This window comes from Syngnathus floridae, chromosome 12 (assembly GCF_059516105.1).
Source record: "Syngnathus floridae isolate MCC-2025c chromosome 12, RoL_Sflo_1.0, whole genome shotgun sequence".
NCBI lineage: Eukaryota > Metazoa > Chordata > Actinopteri > Syngnathiformes > Syngnathidae > Syngnathus > Syngnathus floridae.
Window position 1 is genome coordinate 3,586,797 of NC_142424.1, and position 20,316 is coordinate 3,607,112.

General features: G+C 40.3%; 1 protein-coding gene across 11 annotated transcripts in view; it reads left to right on the forward strand.

The window, feature by feature from the left end:
- LOC148389539 (transmembrane protein 132C-like) overlaps positions 1-20,316 on the forward strand; it is an 85,422-nt gene that overhangs the window by 36,222 nt on the left and 28,884 nt on the right. For 9 of the 11 annotated variants that reach the window (XM_088392688.1, XM_088392689.1, XM_088392690.1 and 6 more), the window contains one exon: positions 7,303-8,221. In XM_088392688.1, coding sequence (XP_088248814.1) covers positions 7,303-8,221 — 919 coding nt within the window. The remainder of the gene's footprint in view (positions 1-7,302; positions 8,222-20,316) is intronic. The other 2 variants (XM_088392699.1, XM_088392698.1) reach the window with 1 other exon arrangement.

Genomic DNA, 20,316 nt, shown 5'->3' on the forward strand with positions numbered 1-20,316 from the left:
GAAAGTTTAGCATTTGGAATTTTGACAGCTGCAATGTTGGCCTTTAACAACTGGACGTGACTACGTGTGGGGCGACAGTGTAGGGCGAGCGGCGGGCCTCCATTTTGATGTGGCGTCCACATCAATCACTTCATAGGTATGCTTGAGGGCATCTTGGATGTCTTATTTCACAGCAAACAAAGTCCAGATTTATGATCTAGAAAAGGTTGGATTGGAAAAACGCTTCAAGCTAGCGTTTAAGACGGTTAACTCTTATTGGACACAGTAAATTGTTTATTGTTTTAACAAGAGATAATCACTTGTGATGGTCAACAATGATAGAGCGTTGGGTTATAAAGCATGGATGGGCCCATTAAAATAAATAGATGAATAAAAATGTTTTTGAAAACTCGGCAAAATTCCTGAAAAATGAGGAAAAGTCCAAAGTAAGAAAAAAAATCTGTGATTATGCAAATCCATGGGTATTTCAAAAGAATTAACGATTTTGGTGAATTGAAATTTGAGAAAAACTGTTTTTGTTTTTGTGCTGTCCATTATTTTTAATTTTCGCAGTATGTAATTCTTTGGTTGTTTGCTTCAAACCATTTCTTGCTTTCAAAATATGCTCTGAAAATCGAAAAATCTGAAAATCTCGCACCTGTTTTGCCCGTATTTAAGATATTTTTATCATACAGGCAAAACACTAAACCCTCCATTCCAATATAATTTAATAAGCCATTTTCTTTTCCATTAATAATTTTTACCTTGAAGCAACTCAAGAAGTTTCAATTACCTCACCGTCATCGTACTCTCTATTTCCCATCACCTGATATTTTGAAGTGCGATCCAATTAATCGGCACGAATCGGAACAAGGACGTATAATATATAATATCATATTACCAAATCTGTAACCACCGATTGAATAATCGACAGCCTTTTTCTCGCATAGCTATTTCCATTTCCTTCCTATTCCCCAATCGGCAAGCTCACCAAAAGATTCTCCGTGGTGCTTTTGATATTTTTTTAGGGTGTGGAAAGATGTGGATAAAGAAATATGGAGCGTGAGCATGGCATGCTGCAGGAGGAGACCTCCGAGTTCATCTCATTTCAGACTTTTCTGAGCAGCTGCGAAATGACTCTCTGTTCTTGAGCCGAGCCGGCGCCGCTGCGTGTCTTTGACTTCCTGTGGGCCGCGATAGACCAGGCGCTTCTGTTCCGCGCTGTTTAGCACCTCACTCGAGTCGCTGGTGTGCATCTCTCCCGTGGCGCTGCCCGTCAACACGCCGTATTATATCTGTGCCAGAAGCATATCGCCCGATGTGCAGCCTACTGACAACATGCGTACTTGTTATGGCTCCATTTTTTTTTTCGTGGTTCCGGCCTTTCGGGGCAACTTTGGGACAAATTGTATGTTTCACGGATAGACGAGTTGAACTTAGACCTGTATATAAAATATCATCATCTTCCCTGACGGTACAATATCAGAACGTCATGGTAAAATCCGCTTTATGAGGATTATGATTTTTAAAATGTCATTTTCGACACGACATCAAATGTTTTATTACTTTTGGTAATATTATTCATGTTTGACACGGCTGTCGCATACCTTTCATTTTGCTCGGGAGATGAGCTAAGACTGCTGAAATAAGAGCCGGTTTCATTCAATTAAGAAACTGAAAACCTTTGCCGATTCATATTTTGCTTTAATCTGATGATTGATAACAATTGTGTGTTATCTCTATAATATAATATATATAATATAATATAATCTTTTAATAGAATGTTCAAACTTGTACAAAGGACCTCTTGCTCAAAGTCAGCTGGGATAGATTCTAACTTGACTGTCATTCAAATGATGCAAGACAAGGCAGATTTTTATAGTTTGAGTTTCAACAAGAGAGCTTGACTTTGGAAAAAAAATCTTCTGAAAGACTTAAATCATAGGTATGAGGATTTTAAGCAGAATCAAAACGTCTCTACACCAACCTGACATGACCCCCTGTTGGCTGCTTCCGATATTTTCACGCGGCATAACGGCTAAATGCTGAAGCACCGTGTTTGCTTCGAACTCTGGGCTCGTTATCTGCTGACCTAAAAATACCTTTAGTAAAATTGATCTATAGAGTATTTTTCAAAGCTGGCTGGGAGCTCTCGTGTCATTAAGAAGCCAAGTTGAAGCATTCTGAATGAGCTGCAGGTTTTGATGCTCTGCTGAGAGAGTCTAGTGGTGGTTCAAGTATGGATACGCTTCTCTCGGTCCGCAATGTTTTTCTGCTCAGGCTAGTGAGGTTCTAAACTGCCGACTAATGGGACTCCTATTCAGTGATTTATAGACTTTTAATTTCTGGAGCAGAGTTGTTTGATTAAATGGGGACTCATCATCTCATTTCTGACCGCCCCGTTACTTGCCAGTGGAAAGTTGCTTTAGGCTTGTTCGTCCGGCTCGTGATAAATATCAACAAAAAAACTTCTCGTATCGTTGCAAATGAAATGGATTTTGTGCGTTTCTTTTGTGTGTGTGTGTGTTGTTTTTCAACAAAGTAAGCAATCAAATGGAAGTCCTGTCCGGCCCCTCGTCCGGACCAAATGGAAAAACATTGAGCTTTGCATTATTTAAAGGAAGTGGCCGTCGTCCAGAGTCTATTGACTTTCTTACTTGCTTCAAATGCCAAACCTCACCTTTTCTCCTTTTTTTTGCCAACTCATTGCATTGTAGCCACCGCTTGGATTACTTACATTTACTCCGAAAAACATCCCCAGCGTATGGAACAAGTGAACCGGATTGACAGAGTCATTATTATTTATGACACAAGTCTCCCTCAGTCTCAGCAGCCTCCCTGCATCACTGTTTGTTTGACTGATTTTAAAGGTTAGTAACTTGCGGATGCTCGCATTGATAAGTTCTCCAAGGTAATCTAAATGGTTCTGCATAGTTAAAAGCGTTGCCTTCAATTAGCCCTTTGGGTGTTTTGATTGTGAACCGAACTGCTCCTCTGCTCTCCTCAGCACATTTAGCAGCATTTGCTCGGAGAGTCTTCGTCTCATAGCTCATCCCGTCTAAACAACCCGTGGCTCGATTGTGCGTCCCCACGCCGCCATTCACCTCCTGTCGCCCTGACACTGTATATTCCAAACGCACTGCGGCCACAAGCGACGGGCTGAACCGGCATAAAAAGGGCCATTCATGTCCCCGATGCGTTTTTAAGGGAGAAAGCTTTCCTGTGCAGGTGCTGTTGCCGGGTAACCCCCCCGAGTGGGTGCAGAAAAAGCGGTGGGAACTTGCAAGAGATGGTGGGAAGCTGCTTCCCAAGTTTGGCATAACTGATGCCCAATAGGGAGCTTTGTTTTATTTATTTATTTTTTTTCCCACTACTGCTCTCACTGGGATTCTTCAAGTAGTGAATTTTTATTACGAGGAGCCTGTAAAGTCGGAGGAATGGAAGTGTAATGCGGTTATCCATAGAATAACGCTGTCAACTGACGCCAAATCACGTTTCTAATCAAGCCAGCATCAAGAAGAGCTAAAGAAAAAATATTTTGTCAGTAACAATGAAGTAATCGTGATGTCATTTGATAATAATACATTTTATTATAATATTGACAATTATTATATATTAAAACTAATATTTTATTATAATAATTATAATAAAATAATATTAAAAATGATTCAATGATGATGATTTTATCTTCTGAAAAATTAATCAGTTTGCGACTTGGTCTATTTTCACACGTCCCAAAAAATGATTAAGCCTACTCACATTGTAGTATAAGACTCAATGCAAGCAGAGCTAAGATGTCTGCCATCTAGGGGTACTTGGTGATATTACAACTCAAAATTCATACATTTTTCTCTTAGTTTTAAAAAAAAGTTGGTGAGCCAACATCACATTGAAAACATGATTTACAAAAAAAGCAAAGAGACTTCCACCTTGGCCGTAGTTTCAATCCCAGAAAGAAAACAACTTGTGGCAATGGCTTGAACTGATTGATTGCCAGGATAGTTTTGAAGCATGCTTCATCTCTGTTGGTCTGCTCTGTCGCATCACTTAATTTTCCTCATTTCTCTGAAAGGCAAAATATGATTCCGTCTATCGATCTCTGCATAAACGTGTTGCCTAGTGATGAAAGATGAGGTGTGCTTGGCTTTTATGGGATCCGATTAACCTCCTGCTGGGATTGGACATTCGGCATCTCCACGGCTCTCTTGCTGTGTCAGGGAGCATTTGATGGGCTCTTAGAGTGATTAGTGTCTTGATGTGTTTTTATTCTTCTGCAACACCAACCGTGTGATGCCCATGTAAGAAAGCGTCAAGGGTTGTTCGTTGGAACACCGATTTTCACGTTGCGGCGTTAATAATAACTCAAAAGCTAAAGTTCAAAGGTGAACAGCTTTGTGAGTGGTTTCAGTGATGTCTCCATTTCATTCAAACGTCTTGTAAAGTTGCGAAACATCCTGAAATATATGTTTTTCGTTTTTATTGTACATACCCCCGAAATTCAATACTTCTGATGTTTGAAATGTGGAAAATGTTACCTCTCAAAATGAGTGGCAGAGCAGAGGTCCCCTGAGGTATTTCTGAACAGGAAAGAAACTTACCATTAAGGAAAATGTCAACAAAGACCAAATCTCTTATTTAGGTCATTTCTCTTCCATTCACAGTAAAAATGTTAAATCACTGCAAAATCTCTAAAACATAGGGATCAAACTCAAGGCCTGGGGGCCAGATACGGCCCACCACATTATTTTATGTGGCCCGTAAAGACTTTGTGTCATTACTAAAATTGTTTTCACTTTTAAAAAAATAGAGATATTGCTTGGAATTTTTACAACCATTCATCTTTTAAAAATATTAAAACAGATTTTACTAGTCTCTAGATCTCTCGATGTTCTTGTCATAAAAAATAAGACCTATTGGACCTTGAAGCATCCGTCAAAACATTCCTCAGCGGCTGGCATAATGAGAAGCTCTGCTTTATTAGTGAAGCTAATATTAATGCTAATCGGACAATACATACATTTCTAATTCCTCGCACTTCTCGCGGTTATTTCCTGGGAGACATTATAAACATATGTCTCACAATCGGTGAGCGATGAACCGTTCCGTCACGGTTTATGTTATCCCGACAAGAAAACAAGCCTTAATTGTTGAGTGATCGCCGGAGGCGTGAACGATTTACGCATCATATGTTCCTCTCATCAAATCTTCACGCTGTCCAATTTCAATCACCTCTGCTTCTTCTTATCTGGCGCCCACTTCGGTGCTTTCATCTCCTTGGTGCGTATCGGATTCAACCAAATCTGTTTTGCGAGTGTGTTCAGGAAAGTTGAGGAAACTTCAAATGTTTGATGAGGAAGTGCTTTTCAATATGCACACATGGAAGAGGATGAGATGAAAAATGGGTTGGCTGAGATTTAGAGCTAAACACATCTCCGTTGAGCATGGACATGTTTTTAAATACGACAATTAATATCGTGGAACCTCTAAAGTTGACCCCGAATCTCCAAACTGAAGACATTCCCGAACCCGCCGTCAGTACCCAGCAATCGTTTCCTCACGAGAATTTTACAACCTAGATTTACCACCGAGGGTTAACGTATCCCCACAAATCATTTCCTTTTTCATTTGCCGAAGCGGTCCGGCAGCATACATGATTTACAAGTACAGTAGCTGCTGACACGAAATCCAAGGATAACTCGCGGCAGCAAATCAAAGCGGCTTTACCCGTGATATTTATAACGACCCTAACGGTGTCATAAAATGGTCCAAATCTGCAGTTACAATTGTTTTGACTTGTTTCCAGACGTATTTCGTTTTCCGTGTCATCGTGAGTAGAAACTAGGACAGTGTGTCACATTCACCCCGAGAAACGTGGAATAGAATCTCCCGGCTGGAAAATATGATCTAACAGCAACTAGATCTGCTTGCTCCCTTGACATTGAGCCCCGTTTTGTCGTCTTTCAACTCAGGGGCATCAAACTCTAACCTGCCATCGTCTTTTTTTACGATGATTCCATTTACTCGTTGGAGATGTACTTTAATATGCGAGTAGTTAGAAGAAAGAGCATGGCATGAATACGGATTCAAAAAGATTCCAAATGAGATCATTTGTGTTTATGATTCATACTATTATTTCCATGGCTTTGTCACCTCACGTCTGACATGTATTACTGAAGCTTATTCTTTTATTGAACAGGAAGTCTGTAATTAGGTTCTGCCCGAGGCCTGTTTATCATGCATAAAGCCAATCGCCTTTTCAAAGCAGCCGCCGAGACAAAAGCCGTATTCTCATTTTTTATGCATTTGCTGGGAAATCAATTCAGGCAGATAAACTCAGTCCAGGGCCTGACACCGGAAAAAAAAAAAGTCTTGGCTGCTTCATTACACCTCGAATTGCAAGTTAAAACAGATGCAGAAGGTTAAGATATTTATGCTCTAATTGATCCACGGAGGAGGCCATTTGGCTCCTTTGCCGCAAAACACAGAGGAAGACGTCTTTAACTCCTGCCTGGACCGAGATGAACTCTTGAATAGCTTGCTGGGATGAGAGCATTGCTCTCCTCATGAATCAAGTTCATTATTTGAGATGGAGGAAACAGACTTTTGCGTTGCTCCGTCCGGACATTTATTTGAATCATGATGGCGAGTCGAATCAGTTTTACACCGTGCGGTATGTTTGTTTCCGAATGAAAGTGTTTTTCCCAATATCCATCAAACTGCCGTATTTTATAAGCTGCAGCTAATTAAATATTCGGAGTGCCAACGGATTTCCTGATCTCTCCTGTAGATCTTTGCTAAACTGCCTCTCCGCAGATTGTTTTGATAAGCTCCAAGTTTCTTTTGTATTTGGAAAATAATAGACTCTGACCACGTCTTTTAAGGGGAAAAAAAAAAATGCAACCAACAGAAGAATTGTGATCAGGATGGAAAAGTCGATGCAAGTAGTGAGTTGAAACATTGGCAGCCCAAGAAAATGATCTCCGTAGAATGACTATTTAACATTTTCCAATAGAATTGATGAACTGTATGATTGCCTCAGGTCGCACGTAAATGTTACAGTACTACAATTGTTCCATACAAGGTGTGGTGTATTACTTTGATATTTTCTCATATTATACTTTAATTTCATGCCTGGCTGGAGCTTTGTTGATAAGCTTTAGAAAAAAAAGCTCTTTCACTTAAAAGACCCATGAAAGCATTTCCCTGGCCGTCGTGTATAATTTATAAAACAGATATACGTCTTATCACGTTTTAGTTGTCGGAACAAAAGAGGAGCAGTAGATAACGTCCTCTTTTTGCCGCTGTGTCTTTTCTCTGTTTTAGTGGTGGACAGCAAGGCGATCCCGGAGGGCCTGCAGAGGTACAACCCGATGCCAATCTATCTGCCTGTCAGCTACCGGATCCTTAATGCTGAGTCAGCTTTCTTCCTACAGGAAGCAAACCAGGATTTAATGAGGAATTCCAGCCTGCAGGCCCGTACAGAGTCCTTCTTCATCCACCAGGCTCGGCAGATGCCCTTTGTCAACGCTAGCTACGGACCTCTGTCCGTGCAGCAGCCCGTTCCGTTGGAGATGCTGCAAACTCAACCCGGGCCCTTTAATTTGCCGACTTTCACATCGGTGCCGACGTCCCCGTCCCTCCTTCCGCTCTTTACGTTTAACTGGAAGGTTCATACATACATCATCAATGAAAGGATTCATCCCAGCTGGCCGAAGGTCCAAGTGTTATTCTACATCGCAGGGAGAGACTGGGATGATTACAGCGCCATCCAAAAGCTGCCCTGCATTCGAATGTTCGCCTTCCATGAGACCCAAGAGGTACGAGGGACATGTAGACTGAAAGGCGAACTTGGGATTTGTGTCGCTGAGCTACAGCCTCTTGCTAGCTGGTTTAGCCCACCCACTGTCAGGCCAGGTAGGCAGAGGACATCCGAGCAGGCCCAAGGAACCTCCGTGGAACTCTACTACATGGTTCAACCCACAATCACCGGTGACTGCAACGCTGAAGATTCCAGGAAAGGCAGCGGGTTTCGGACGGAGCAGCATGGTCCGAGGGGGTATTCCGCGGGACATACACCCATGCAACGTATCGGAAGCGTCAGACTCTTTCAGCCACTATCGGAACTGAAACTGGACAATAACTTTTTGGTCATGGTGGCCTCCAAACCTATCCGGCAGAGAGAAACTCTATCTGCTTTTCTGGCTCTGTCGACTCTTTCTTCAGTGCAGATCTTCACCCTCAGGTAAGCAATTCTCCCGTAATGTCAATGTACAGAAGATAATTCCAAGTGTGCATTATATAAGGTGACTGCTAAGTCCCACCAGGTCCAATTTTCTGTTCGAGGTAAATCTAGCCAAGACTTACCAGATAATTATAAGGAGCAAGCTATCCTTTAATTCTCAACAATGTGACTTATAACCCGCTGGGCCTTATATCCCGATGCTCCTTATGGTTCGAAAAATACGGTAAATTGAACACTATGACCCCAAACGAAATGACTCAAGGCGTGGCTCTCCGTTGATCCGTACAGTGCGAACATTTGAATCGATAGCTTTGACTCTCTGTCACACCTGACGGTGCTTGCTCAACTTAACTTCTTCCATCACTCGGATCCTCCAAACTAATTTCCGCAGTAATCATATTACAAACAATTAAAAAGGATTTAGCCGGAGTCGGAAAAACAAGCAAGATTCAGCCAAGCACAGTGACATTTACAATTCTCAAAGTATTATCAGCATGCGGAATGTGTTGTTGCAACCCATTCATTAGAGAGAATCACTGATGTTTCTTGTGACTCATGTAATATGACTCAGGGGACAGTGCGGAACTAATCAGGTTAATGCCACTATGTGTGTAGGTGTGATATGAGGTTGGCGAACATAGCTTGTTACGTGACACAAATGAGTCTAAATACCTGTTCAGGTTTTTTATTCTCGATAGGTACACTCTTTAAAACTGAAAATAAGCACGGCTCACCGAACGCACAAAACCGTTGGAAAATATTTCAGTGTGATTCATCCGAATGATCAACTGTGGGCAATTTTGTGGATTAGTGTGTGGCATTAGAGATTAGAATACGAGTGCATGATAAGATTTTGATTTGCCACAGCCCCCTCTCGAGCGCAGGCGACGTTGCCATGACACCACTCGTCAGTCTACCGCTTAGCATTTGTTCATTCGGGACATTCGTGGTTTTGATATCGCCGCAACTGAGTTCTACAGTTTTGCTCATCTCCAAATTTAAGTTTTTTTACAAACTAATATCTGAATCCACTGTACGAGGTTTTTAATCTTCTTGCTATAATAATCTGCCTGGAAAAACTCCCTAATTGATATAAACACATTTGAACACAATTGATATAGTCACAATAGTTTTTAAAGTGTTCTAACGATTTGTTTTGACTAGCCAACACCTTAAATGTAGCTTTGCGCCGATTGTTTAATGCACTCCCCTTGCAATTTTCTCATCTGTTTGAGGTGATTCCACACCAAAGCGGCTGTCATTGATCTATCGAGCTCTGTCCGGCATGAAATATGATTCAAAAAGACTTTAATTGCTCTGTGTTGTTTGATGCAAATGAAGGCGTACGGAATATTTCCGCTGGGCCTCCCGTACGCCCGAGATCTAAATCATGAAAGATGAAACCGTTAGCGTCCTCAAAGCGCTACTGTGACAAGGTGCCCCGGCAATTTGTCAACACTGGGCGAGCGGGAAATCTGCCAAAAAGCTTCATTGGTTTTTCTTTCGCTCTAGTGATAATGAACCCCGCACAAAGTATTTGCGTTTTCCACGTGTTAATCACCCTCTCTAACATACGTCTGGAACTTGAAGATCTGTGTTTTTTTTGGTGTCCATAGCACCCAAAAGTTGTTTAGAAGCTATCTTTTATTTTTCCCTTTGGGAGAGTGAACACTTGAAGTGCAACCAAAACTACCTCATTAGCAGCCAAAACATTCAACTTCAAAGACTACTTTATACAGTACTTGACTGCAAGCTTACCCAACTCAGTAATTACATTCCTGGATAATCCAATATTTAACTATCTGAGCGTTTCTTTTATCACACGGACACACTGAATCATTAGAATAAATAAAGTTTACTTTGTACCATCCTTGAAGTCCCAGCACAAGCGTAGATGTAAAAGGCATACCCGCGTAGACAGTGAAAACAGTAACTTGAAACAAAAATTAATATATAGGTCAGATCTAATATGTGTGTGTGTGTATATATTTGTAAATATATTTAGATATTTTTATATTTTTGTACCATTTATTTATATTTTGTGGTATAATTTTGGGGTATATATATATATATATATATATGTGTGTATATATATACCCTAAAATTATACCAAAAAAAAAAAAAATATATATATATATATATATACACAAAAAAATCTAATAGAATAGAAAATAAAAAATAAATTAAATAAAATGAAAAAAATATGTATATATATACATATATATATTTTTTTTTATCAGGCGTGTAGGGAATGGACTGTGTGTATTTACCCTCCATGATGAGGTTCTCGAGCCACCGTCATTTATCAAGTTCTTTCTTCGCTCTCTTTCCTGCATGTATTTAATACAATTGGGACTTGAGTGGGACGTGAGTGGGACCAAAGACGGCTCTTTTTACAAGTAGCGGCTGTTTTTACCCGGCAGAGAAGGAATCATTAACAATTTACACTATGTTGTCTGGACCTGCTCCCGTCTTGGTCCAATTATCTTTTCACTCGCACTGATGCGTCCCGACTTCCAGCGCAGTGTTAGTCGTGATGAACGAATACCAAGACGGACAGGGATAGTTAAGGTTATTGGCCGTGATCCACATGCGCATCTGTTGTTTTCTGGTTGACGCACAGGAGAAGTTGCCATTGTTGAAATTTCAAAGGAGACCAGGTTAAATCTCCCCCATTGGTGTTATCATCTACAAAATGGTGCCATTTGGCGATAACATCACAGTCAGCTCTTTAAATAACGATATGATTGCACATGCATTGCCGAAGGATCATCCCAGTTGGACAAAAAGCTATTCCATCAACAATTTTCTCTCTGAGTTACTGGCTAATTGGATGTATTTAATCGAAAACATATACCGTATTTTCTGGACTATAAGGCACATTTTAAAACTTTGTCTTTATATAAGGCGCACCGGACTATAAGGCGCACCATTAATGCATCATGTCAGATTTTTAATCCAAATCAAGTCATTCTCCATTTTATCTTTTTTATTTCAACTTCAGACGGAACAAATTACTTTATAATCACAAAATAATGATCCATAGTCTTTCTGATTGATGATTCATAGTCTTCAGCAGGCCACTTATGATTGATTTCATGACACAATGCTTCGGGCCAGTTTAAATTTAGGAATTTGGTCCATATATAAGGCGCACCGGACTATAAGGCGCACTGTCGGCTTTTGAGAAAATTGTAGGTTTTTAGGTGCGCCTTATAGTCCGGAAAGTACGGTACAATCATCGGCGGCGTTCTTGCTCACGCGTGTCCACTCCAACGCACATACAGTATAGCGACGCTCCAATTCATTACTCGCTCGGACCTCCTTTGGGCCAACTGTAAAGTCACGGTGCGTTTATCATGCTAAAGGCTCCCGGCGGATTCTCTAATTCCCCCACTCCGTGCCTCATTAGCCTCAGAGAGAACGGCGTAACAGGTTGGAAAAGGTTTTCCGAGCTATTCCTCATTCGACATGCAAATGAAAACACCGTCTCCTCCCGAACAAATTAACGATACCTTCCCCCAGCTGTACTGTAATTTTTGACTAAACAATCCAACATGTTTCCACGGATTCCCCTCGGGAGGGGGAGGGGAGAGTTTTGCTGATGAATGCAAATGAAAATCTAATATTGGACTGACGAAGGTATCGGGTGCTTGCCTGCAATTAAAATAATCTTTGCAGGTTTTATTTTATTGTTGAAATGATCAGCGGAGTGACCTCAGCCTTCATTTACATTGTTTATTTCGCCCAATTTGCTCCCATGGCCTCTTCACTCGTGTTTACAGCGAGAACACCAACTTTTTCTTTTGCACTCATTAATCGGTAATTAGCAGCTTGCGGCCCGCGGGGATCGCTAGCTATGTAGATCCGACCCTCCGCTGGACCCCGTCATCACCAAAAGCAATCACACGTTGCCGGCAGCAAGTCATTTGAATCCCTGTATTTTCTTCCCCAACGATTTCCCGTCACATTTCTTTTCTGGAATTTGGTTTCAAGTTGATGAATGTATCGGAGGATGGAATCAATCGCTTTGGCATTTCTTCTTGTTTCTTACTGGCTTTTTGTCCATTGTCCTTTTTGAACAAAAAGAAAAAAACTGCCTCTCTCGGAGGTATGCAGCTCACAGTGGGGTCGAATACAAATGTGCATTCGGTCCGAGACCTGCCTCCAAGTCGAGGAATATCGACAGAGTCAGAGGTGACATTTTTATTCCTTTTTTTTCCCTCGCTCTCTCGCTTTGCTTTGAACTTATGAAAGTATTTCATGCTCCGTGTAAAGGCAGCAATGAGAATTGCGAAAGGCCAGCATTGGCTCAATTTCTATTTTAGACCCGTGTGGAAGGATTACTGAAGCATGTGGGCAGCATGTTTGATCAACCTCAGATTAGTGGAAATATGCTCTTTTGATGAGCTCTGACTTTTTATCTTCTGGTTTTTAAGCCTTCTGCCCTAACTGAGGGAGGAAAAATGCCTAATTCAAATACGATATGAACAAATCAGGAGATGATTTTATTTGCTAACGTGTTCCTGGCAACCAAAGCGGCTACATTTCCGAAAAATTTGGGTGGCAATGATGGACAGTGCTCCATTTTGCCTCACCTATAAAATAAACGACGATTAATCGACGATTATTCAATTATAATTGTCGCCCCACAATCTTTTCCCACTTTTTAAAATAACATTTCTTTATAAGATTGTATACAAGCCCAACTTTTCTTTTTTTTTCTGCGCTTGTGCACTGCAACCTGCAGATGATGAATGGAGTGCTGTAGGGGGCTGACAATCATGGATTATGTCGTGGCAGAATAAACTCGACGGGCAAGCTCCAAGTCGCCTCTCCGTCTCTCCTCCAGACAATCACAAACTTCTCCCTCTAATCACTTGATTATCCTCAATGTTTCTCGTAAGGATTTACTTTGATTAGTTTGATCACCCCGACTTGACAGCTGTTACACCAACTCCGAAACATGCATATTTTAACGCCAGACTCCAGGCAAAGAAATAGGGAGAGAGGGGAAAATGATGAAATGTTGTGCTTGTCATATAGACTTTTAAAAATAAACATTTCTGGACTGACATTAATCCCTAAAACAGAAAATATGCAGTAACTCGATCCGACTTTGCTTCACCCACACATACTGAGAAAGTTGCATGTATTCAAATAAGCAAGATGGGGGGAAAAATGAAGGCTCCATCCTCCATGTCCATTGTTTTTGTACTAAAATATGATGGAATGGAACTGAATTTAATGCTTGGAGTCATGAAATTAAATGCACGACCACCCCAGGCCACCCCACTGAAAAGTTTCTAGTTACGCCCCTGCATTGTAATTTGAAAGAAAGCTGATCTTAAAAAAAAAAAATTGTAAAGAATTCAAAATATGTTAAGGGCCTGAACGTTTTATTTACTTGGCAAAATGTTGCAATCCATCATTTTTGACATGACTCATGTTGCCCACCCATTTCAGACAAGCCCAAATAATAATGAAAAACAAATCTACAGGGAGCTGGTGAGAAATGGGACAAGCAAAGTGAGCCCTCTGGGAAGGGATCATTAGAGCGATGTGATATTCAGCATGTGTTTTGGAGCGGCGCCTCTGGCTGGGCTTTCAGCCGTGTAGTATTGGTCAGTGTGTCTGTTGATGGCTGCGAGGTCAGCCATTGATCTGGAGATATAAGCTGGTACTTTGGATCTGAGCCTTCATCATCCTGTGGGCCTACCACCAATGTGGGTGGATAAGCCTTGATCTCCTCGAGTGTGTGTGTGGGGGTTTGCTCGTACAGTGCTAGTTTAGAGAATGATGCAAGTGCCTGCTTGTGTATTTTTTTTAATGATGTTTCCCCCTAGAGTAGTTTGGGATTTTTGGTCTTAAAGGCCAAATGCAAATTGACAGCGCTCAATCAGCAGACGTGTCCATAAATGAGTACCCAGGGTGCTTTTTTTTTTTTTTTCTTTCCATCCAAGCTTCAAATCAGAGCGAGAATATTGGAATTGTTGCTACCACACGTGAGCAATCTTTACTGGCACCTGAAGGGATGGCCATGCTAATAAAGCCATCAGCAGGCATCACTCGGTGATGCTGTGTGATGTCGTTGAATTGCAACAGGAGATGCAACGCGGAGCAAGTCGCGACGCTGAAATTGTCCGCCGCGCCAATTGACACAGTGGCGGGACACAAATAGAGATTTTCTGATCTGCGATGACAGCGGTCACGTTGGGTTTTCTGTTGTTGTGCTCCAAGTGACGCAAACAACTCGCTGATATGTGAGTAGGCAGACAGACACAAGGAGAGATTAGAATTTTGATGTCGCCACTTGAAAACGTATGTTAGCACATATATATGTCAAAAATAAATAAATAAATATATATATATATTTTTAAATATATATATATATATATATATATATATATTTTAATTTATATACATATTTTATATATATATATATATATATATTTATTTATTTATTTTCAAAAAATTTATACGTATATAGGTATATAAAATAAAAATCTAAATATATATATATTTATATATATATAAAAAAATCTCTCAATGACTTTGTCTCCCAGTGCTAAAGAAGCACAATACAGAAAATGATTTGATTGTCTGTGTCTCCTGTCTGAAACAATGATTGTCTCTTGGTGTTTGTTTGAGGCCACTGGAACAAAGGTGGTGCTTTTTACTCTGGAGTGAAACCCCTTTTTTGCCTTTTTCTCAACTGATTTTTTGGCTCCTCTACCATCTGCGTCAAACACTTGAGTTGACATGCTGCTCAAAAAGCCCAGTAGGCGTGTCACCACAATGCATGCGAGCTCTTCTGGAGAAGCCTTAGACCGGTATTTGTCCTCGTTCGCTCTCGTTTGATTTGGTACCCAAGTTAAAGCAAAAAAAAAAAAAAAAAAAAACATATTTTTTTGTTACATCCCCAAGGGCTTATACATTTTAGGACAAATACGTTTTAGTCAATGTGGACATTATTCTCATGAAAATGAAATGACAGTGAACAAGAGTTACACTTTCTATTCTAAATAAAATCCAACAAGGAGGATATTTGCCTTAATATAATAATCATAATTTTGCGAAGAAGTTCAAATGATTTATTTCTATAAAAAATAAAAAATAACAGAGTGGACAGTGACAGGGTGGAACATATGAAATGTCATTGAATGACTTGATAAATACATCTAAAGGAAATAATGTAAAAAAAAAAAGTAGAGAAGGATTTTTTTATTCCGAAAAAATTCTGTTCCTTCTCCCAGACGCTTCAATCTGTAGAGTGCTTGTCCAGAGCATGTGGTTCTAATATTTGGCTGCCAGTCATGGTACCAACAGATGTTGTCGCAGGTACTTAATTTGTTTATGTCATGGTGGTGCATACACTTAACTTTCACTCCGTGCCCTTCTGCATCCGCCATGACACCTGAGTATACTTCAATGTCGTAATTAATGGCGCACCGCTCTCCGATGTGTTTTACCTCAATCATTTATTGGATGATCTGATGTCGTTCCATATGCTGGCAACTTGTCAGATGAAATGGGAGTATCAGCATGAGTGACCTTCAAGAAGGTTAAAGCAATAATAGTCTGGAAAAAAAACTATCTTTTAACCAGAAATGGATTTTCTCTATTTTATTTGGCTGGGTGTCAAAGTGGGAGCTTGGTAGATTATTTTCTAGTGGCAGCTAATACGTGCGTACCATCTTTTTGAAAAGGAGAGACAATCGCAGCTTTTTAGGAAGTTATGTCGGCGTAAAAGGAAACCGATTAATATTTATAATACCCTTCAACTTTTCATTGTGAAGCACCTTGTGTTTGAAATACGCCTTATGAATAAAGCTGCCTCGCTTGGCTTTGATGATACAACGATGCGCCGGTTTTTATCATTTTGTCTTGTATATTTTGTAAGACAATAGTGTCTGCGCAGGAGAGGAAAAATGAAATTGTTTCCGTCGTTCCCTTCAAAGGCAAGCTTGTTGGCAAACAACTCATTGCCGCTGGGGTGGAGGAGCCTGTCGTGAAATGAGTGCAGCTCCTGTGCCGAAGATAGCCTCAATCCGTTCCTCTTTCAAAAACAAAAACACTGACAAGAAAATGTGTCTGAAATAAAAAGTTTTTAGTCCAAAGATTGTCAACCTCATAAAAATGGATCAGCAGATGTTCTTGTATTTTCTTTCTATTATTATAACATTTCAAATGGTTGATTTTAACATGAAATTTCAGGCAATTAAAGCATTTTTTTTCCACTATAAGAAAAAAAAAGTCGTAAACTTCAGCCGCTGTGATTGACCATGACACAGACACATGGCAAATTGTCCAAGAAGCAAACATGTCATGACTGAAAGCTCCTTTTGTCCCGTTCCCATCTCGCAAGAATGATGATCAAATTGAGGTGCTGCTATCTCAAAGTCATGCAGATTGATTTACAAATTGTTGCCTTGCCTGTTTGCACAAAGCAGGAAGACAGACTGAATGGGCCATAACTGACACGATGACAGATGTGTCAGTCACATCATGGCCTACCTTCGTTCCTCTAAAATGGCAATGGTGTTTTTTTTTTTTTTTTTTTTTTTTAAGATCGCTTTCTGTCTTGTTGGGTTCTTGTTAGAGACAGACAAAGTTCCGAATTTTGGTAACTGTGGTTCCAGTGAACCCCATCCAAGTGAATTCATATAAATAAAGTCCGTCCATCCATCCATCCATCCATCCATCCATCCATCCATCCATCCATCCATCCATCCATCCATCCATCCATCCATCCATCCATCCATCCATCCATCCATCCATCCATCCATCCATCCATCCATCCATCCATCCATCCATCCATCCATCCATCCATCCATCCATCAGCACTGCTAATCTTCCTTGTCCGGACAGCCGAATGACACATGGTGACATTTGACCCCTGAACCTGATTACCTGACTAGAACTCTCCAGGCTCAAAGCACCCATCAGCGACTGTGTCAGTCAGTCAATAAATCACTCGGAGATGAAGTCAGGATTGAGCAAGCGTTCGGGGCTTTCGGGACACAGCATCATTAAGGTCCCATTAGTTTTCGAAACATCTTTGTTCTCTGCACTCATTTGAGAATTCAGATTTTTAGAACACCTTATACGTATGTAAATAGACTAGCATTAACTTTAATATCTTTGCCCTCATCAAATCGAAAGGGTCTAAAAATAATGGGCGCATTATTAAAACCCTTCAAGGCAACTTTGTAATTGGGCTAAACAGCTTAATTTGATTTTAATATTCGCAACGGAGCTATTTTCTGGTCGACTTTTTATCCTACAGGATCGTTGCTAATCTGTGCCTCCCGTCCAACTGCAGGTTTACAAATTTATTATAATCCGTCGCACTTGCATCCCGAGATTAAACTGCTTGGCCCCCTTCCGCACACGTCCAAATACGGGATCAGAACCGGCTTATCTGTTCAACGCGACAGGTCTGTTGTCTAATTTTCATACCAAGTATTAAAAAATGACAGGGGTCCTCGCTTTACACGGATACTAGCATCAATTTTGAGTTAACGGAGGAGCTAGCAAGATGTAGAGTAGGTTGTACTTCATCCTAAAAGTACTTCAGTCCTTAAACTAAATTAAAAAAAATCAAAGTTTGTGGTAAACACTCAACTAAAAAGACATAATAACAACACACTCTTGGAAAAAAAATATAATCTGAAATCCTCTGACTGGCCTTCAAATCTGATAACATCAAATAGGATCATTGCATCCGAAATGTAGGCCACAAGACTGATCATATATTTTTTTTTTTACCTTTTCAATCCTTCTGATCAGAGCCAAGCTGAGGATATTTCACCGTCCCACCCATAGGTGTCATCATCCAATTGGAAAGCTTTCATGCTAAACTGACACACATAAAAATATCCCTGTCATCTCAATATCCATCTGCTTGTTTCTTGTCTGGAAAATAAATATTTTACATATATAAATTTTGTTATTCCTCTCATATCAAATCACTTGCTTACAAAGACGGGATTCCGTCACCATAGGGTTAGGGTTAGATATTATTAGATAATAAAAAAAAATATGAAGGCGGGTGTACAAAAAAAGTTTTGGACACACACGAGTGAAGGCGCTTTGTCTGGCGTAACGACTTCAATCTTTCCCTCAGTTTTGCAGACGCATTGTTACGCACCGGCACTTTTAACTAGCTCAGATAATGGCTGGAACAGCCTCAAACTCATTAATTGAATTAGCGCCCTCTTTATCTCAGCATCTGCCTCTGTCTACCGCCTGAAATACTCCCCGCCCACAACTACCACTAATCGACTCTTGAGTGTTTTTGGCGCAAAACTAGCTCGGTGGAATTAATGGCTTTGACATCACCTGTCTTTTGCCGCCAGCGTGTAAATTATTATTATTTTTAACATGACTCGAGAACATATCAGGAGCTGTGCTACCATACTAATAGATTAGCAATAGCTAACGAATTGACTTGGAATTGCAAGCATTCTGCTGAATCATCTCCCAGCGAAGTCACTCAACTATTGCCAATTTGTGAATCCAAGCAAGCAATTAAACCGACATTTTCCATTTAGCAAAGTCCAAGAAAGAAAGCGGCTTGTATATGGATGAGCTGTAACTAATCTGCCAGCAGTTATCCCCTTCATCCATCTCTACCTTTGTTGGGAGTCAGCAGCTGATGCAGTAAGCAAAAGTGGTTTCTTTGTGACAGAACTGATACCAGAGCAATTGTTCGTACTTCCATTTATCTCTCCGAAAGGGCAGCTCAATGCGGTGGCCCCACTCTGCGCCAGTGTGTTAACTTTATATCAGATACAGACGCGGCGGGCCTTTGCTGCGTCGGCGGCTGTTTGTGAGTGCTCGCAGATATCTGCTTTTCTCTCGCTTCTCCAGTGTGACGTTTGGGTAATGATCTTCCATCTTGTGAAAGTCCGAACAGGAAAGTATTAACCTTCCCTGTCTGAACGTATTGTGCCTTGGAATTAAAATTGTTGCCCTTTTAATTGCGGGCAGTTTGTTATTGTAAGTGGAGGTGCAGATTGTAGTCACAGAGATTATTTATTGTTGATTTATTTGAATACCGTATTTTCCGGACTATAAGGCGCACCGGACTATAAGGCGCACCTTCAACGAATGGCCCATTTTAAAACTTTGTCCTTATATAAGGCGCACCGGACTATAAGGCGCACCATTAATGCATCGTGTCGGATTTTTAATCCAAATCAAATCATTCTATCCATTTTATCTTTTGTATTTCAACTTCAGATGCAACAAATTACTTTATAATCACAAAATAATGATCCGTAGTCTTTTTGATTCATGATTCTAATGATTTTAATTGCAGGCAGTTTGTTATTGTGAGTGGAGGTGCAGTTTGTAATTTGCATTGCAATTTTCTTAACCATTGCCTGACGATCAACTGTATTTAAAAAAAAAGTGCTTTTTTTGTCATTTTATTTGTGTTGTGTTCAAGCAATCAAACTTCTTAAGTGTGCATTTCAACCCCACGCTAACTTCTTGTCATGGGACCCATTAGTCAAGGAATATTTTTTCTAAAATGACAATCAGTTTTGACATTTAGGCTTTTCACTCAAGGCAATTTAGTAAAGAATGTTCCAAGGTAGTCTACCGGACTGACATCCTTGACATTTTTTCCTTAAGACCGGAGTATTATAAAAATGCTATGATGGATTTAAATTAGAATAATACAGCATTCATTCCAGTGTTAGTTTTTGCTCTTTTGACCATTTGTATACCCAGCCCTTAAAAAAAACACAAAAAAACAACACAATGCTAATGAGCCTTCCCTGCTTTTTACGAATATTACTACTATTTTGCATGCAAGACCCTTGGTCAGTCTTTGACTTCTTAAATGATTGTTTATATTCCATTTCATTTCCCATTGTGTACGCTACATTAATATTAATACGCCGCGGTATTTCATTCAGCATTTTGAGGACCATGCCCGGGAGCAAGGTGACTTGTCGACTTATTATTTGGGCAGCTGCCATCCAAGTGTGTCATTACCGAGGGAACTGTCGCCGGTGACAAGCTCTTCTCTCGTGTGTACACTCATCCCATCCATACGGGATTTCCAGAAATTAATCATGCAG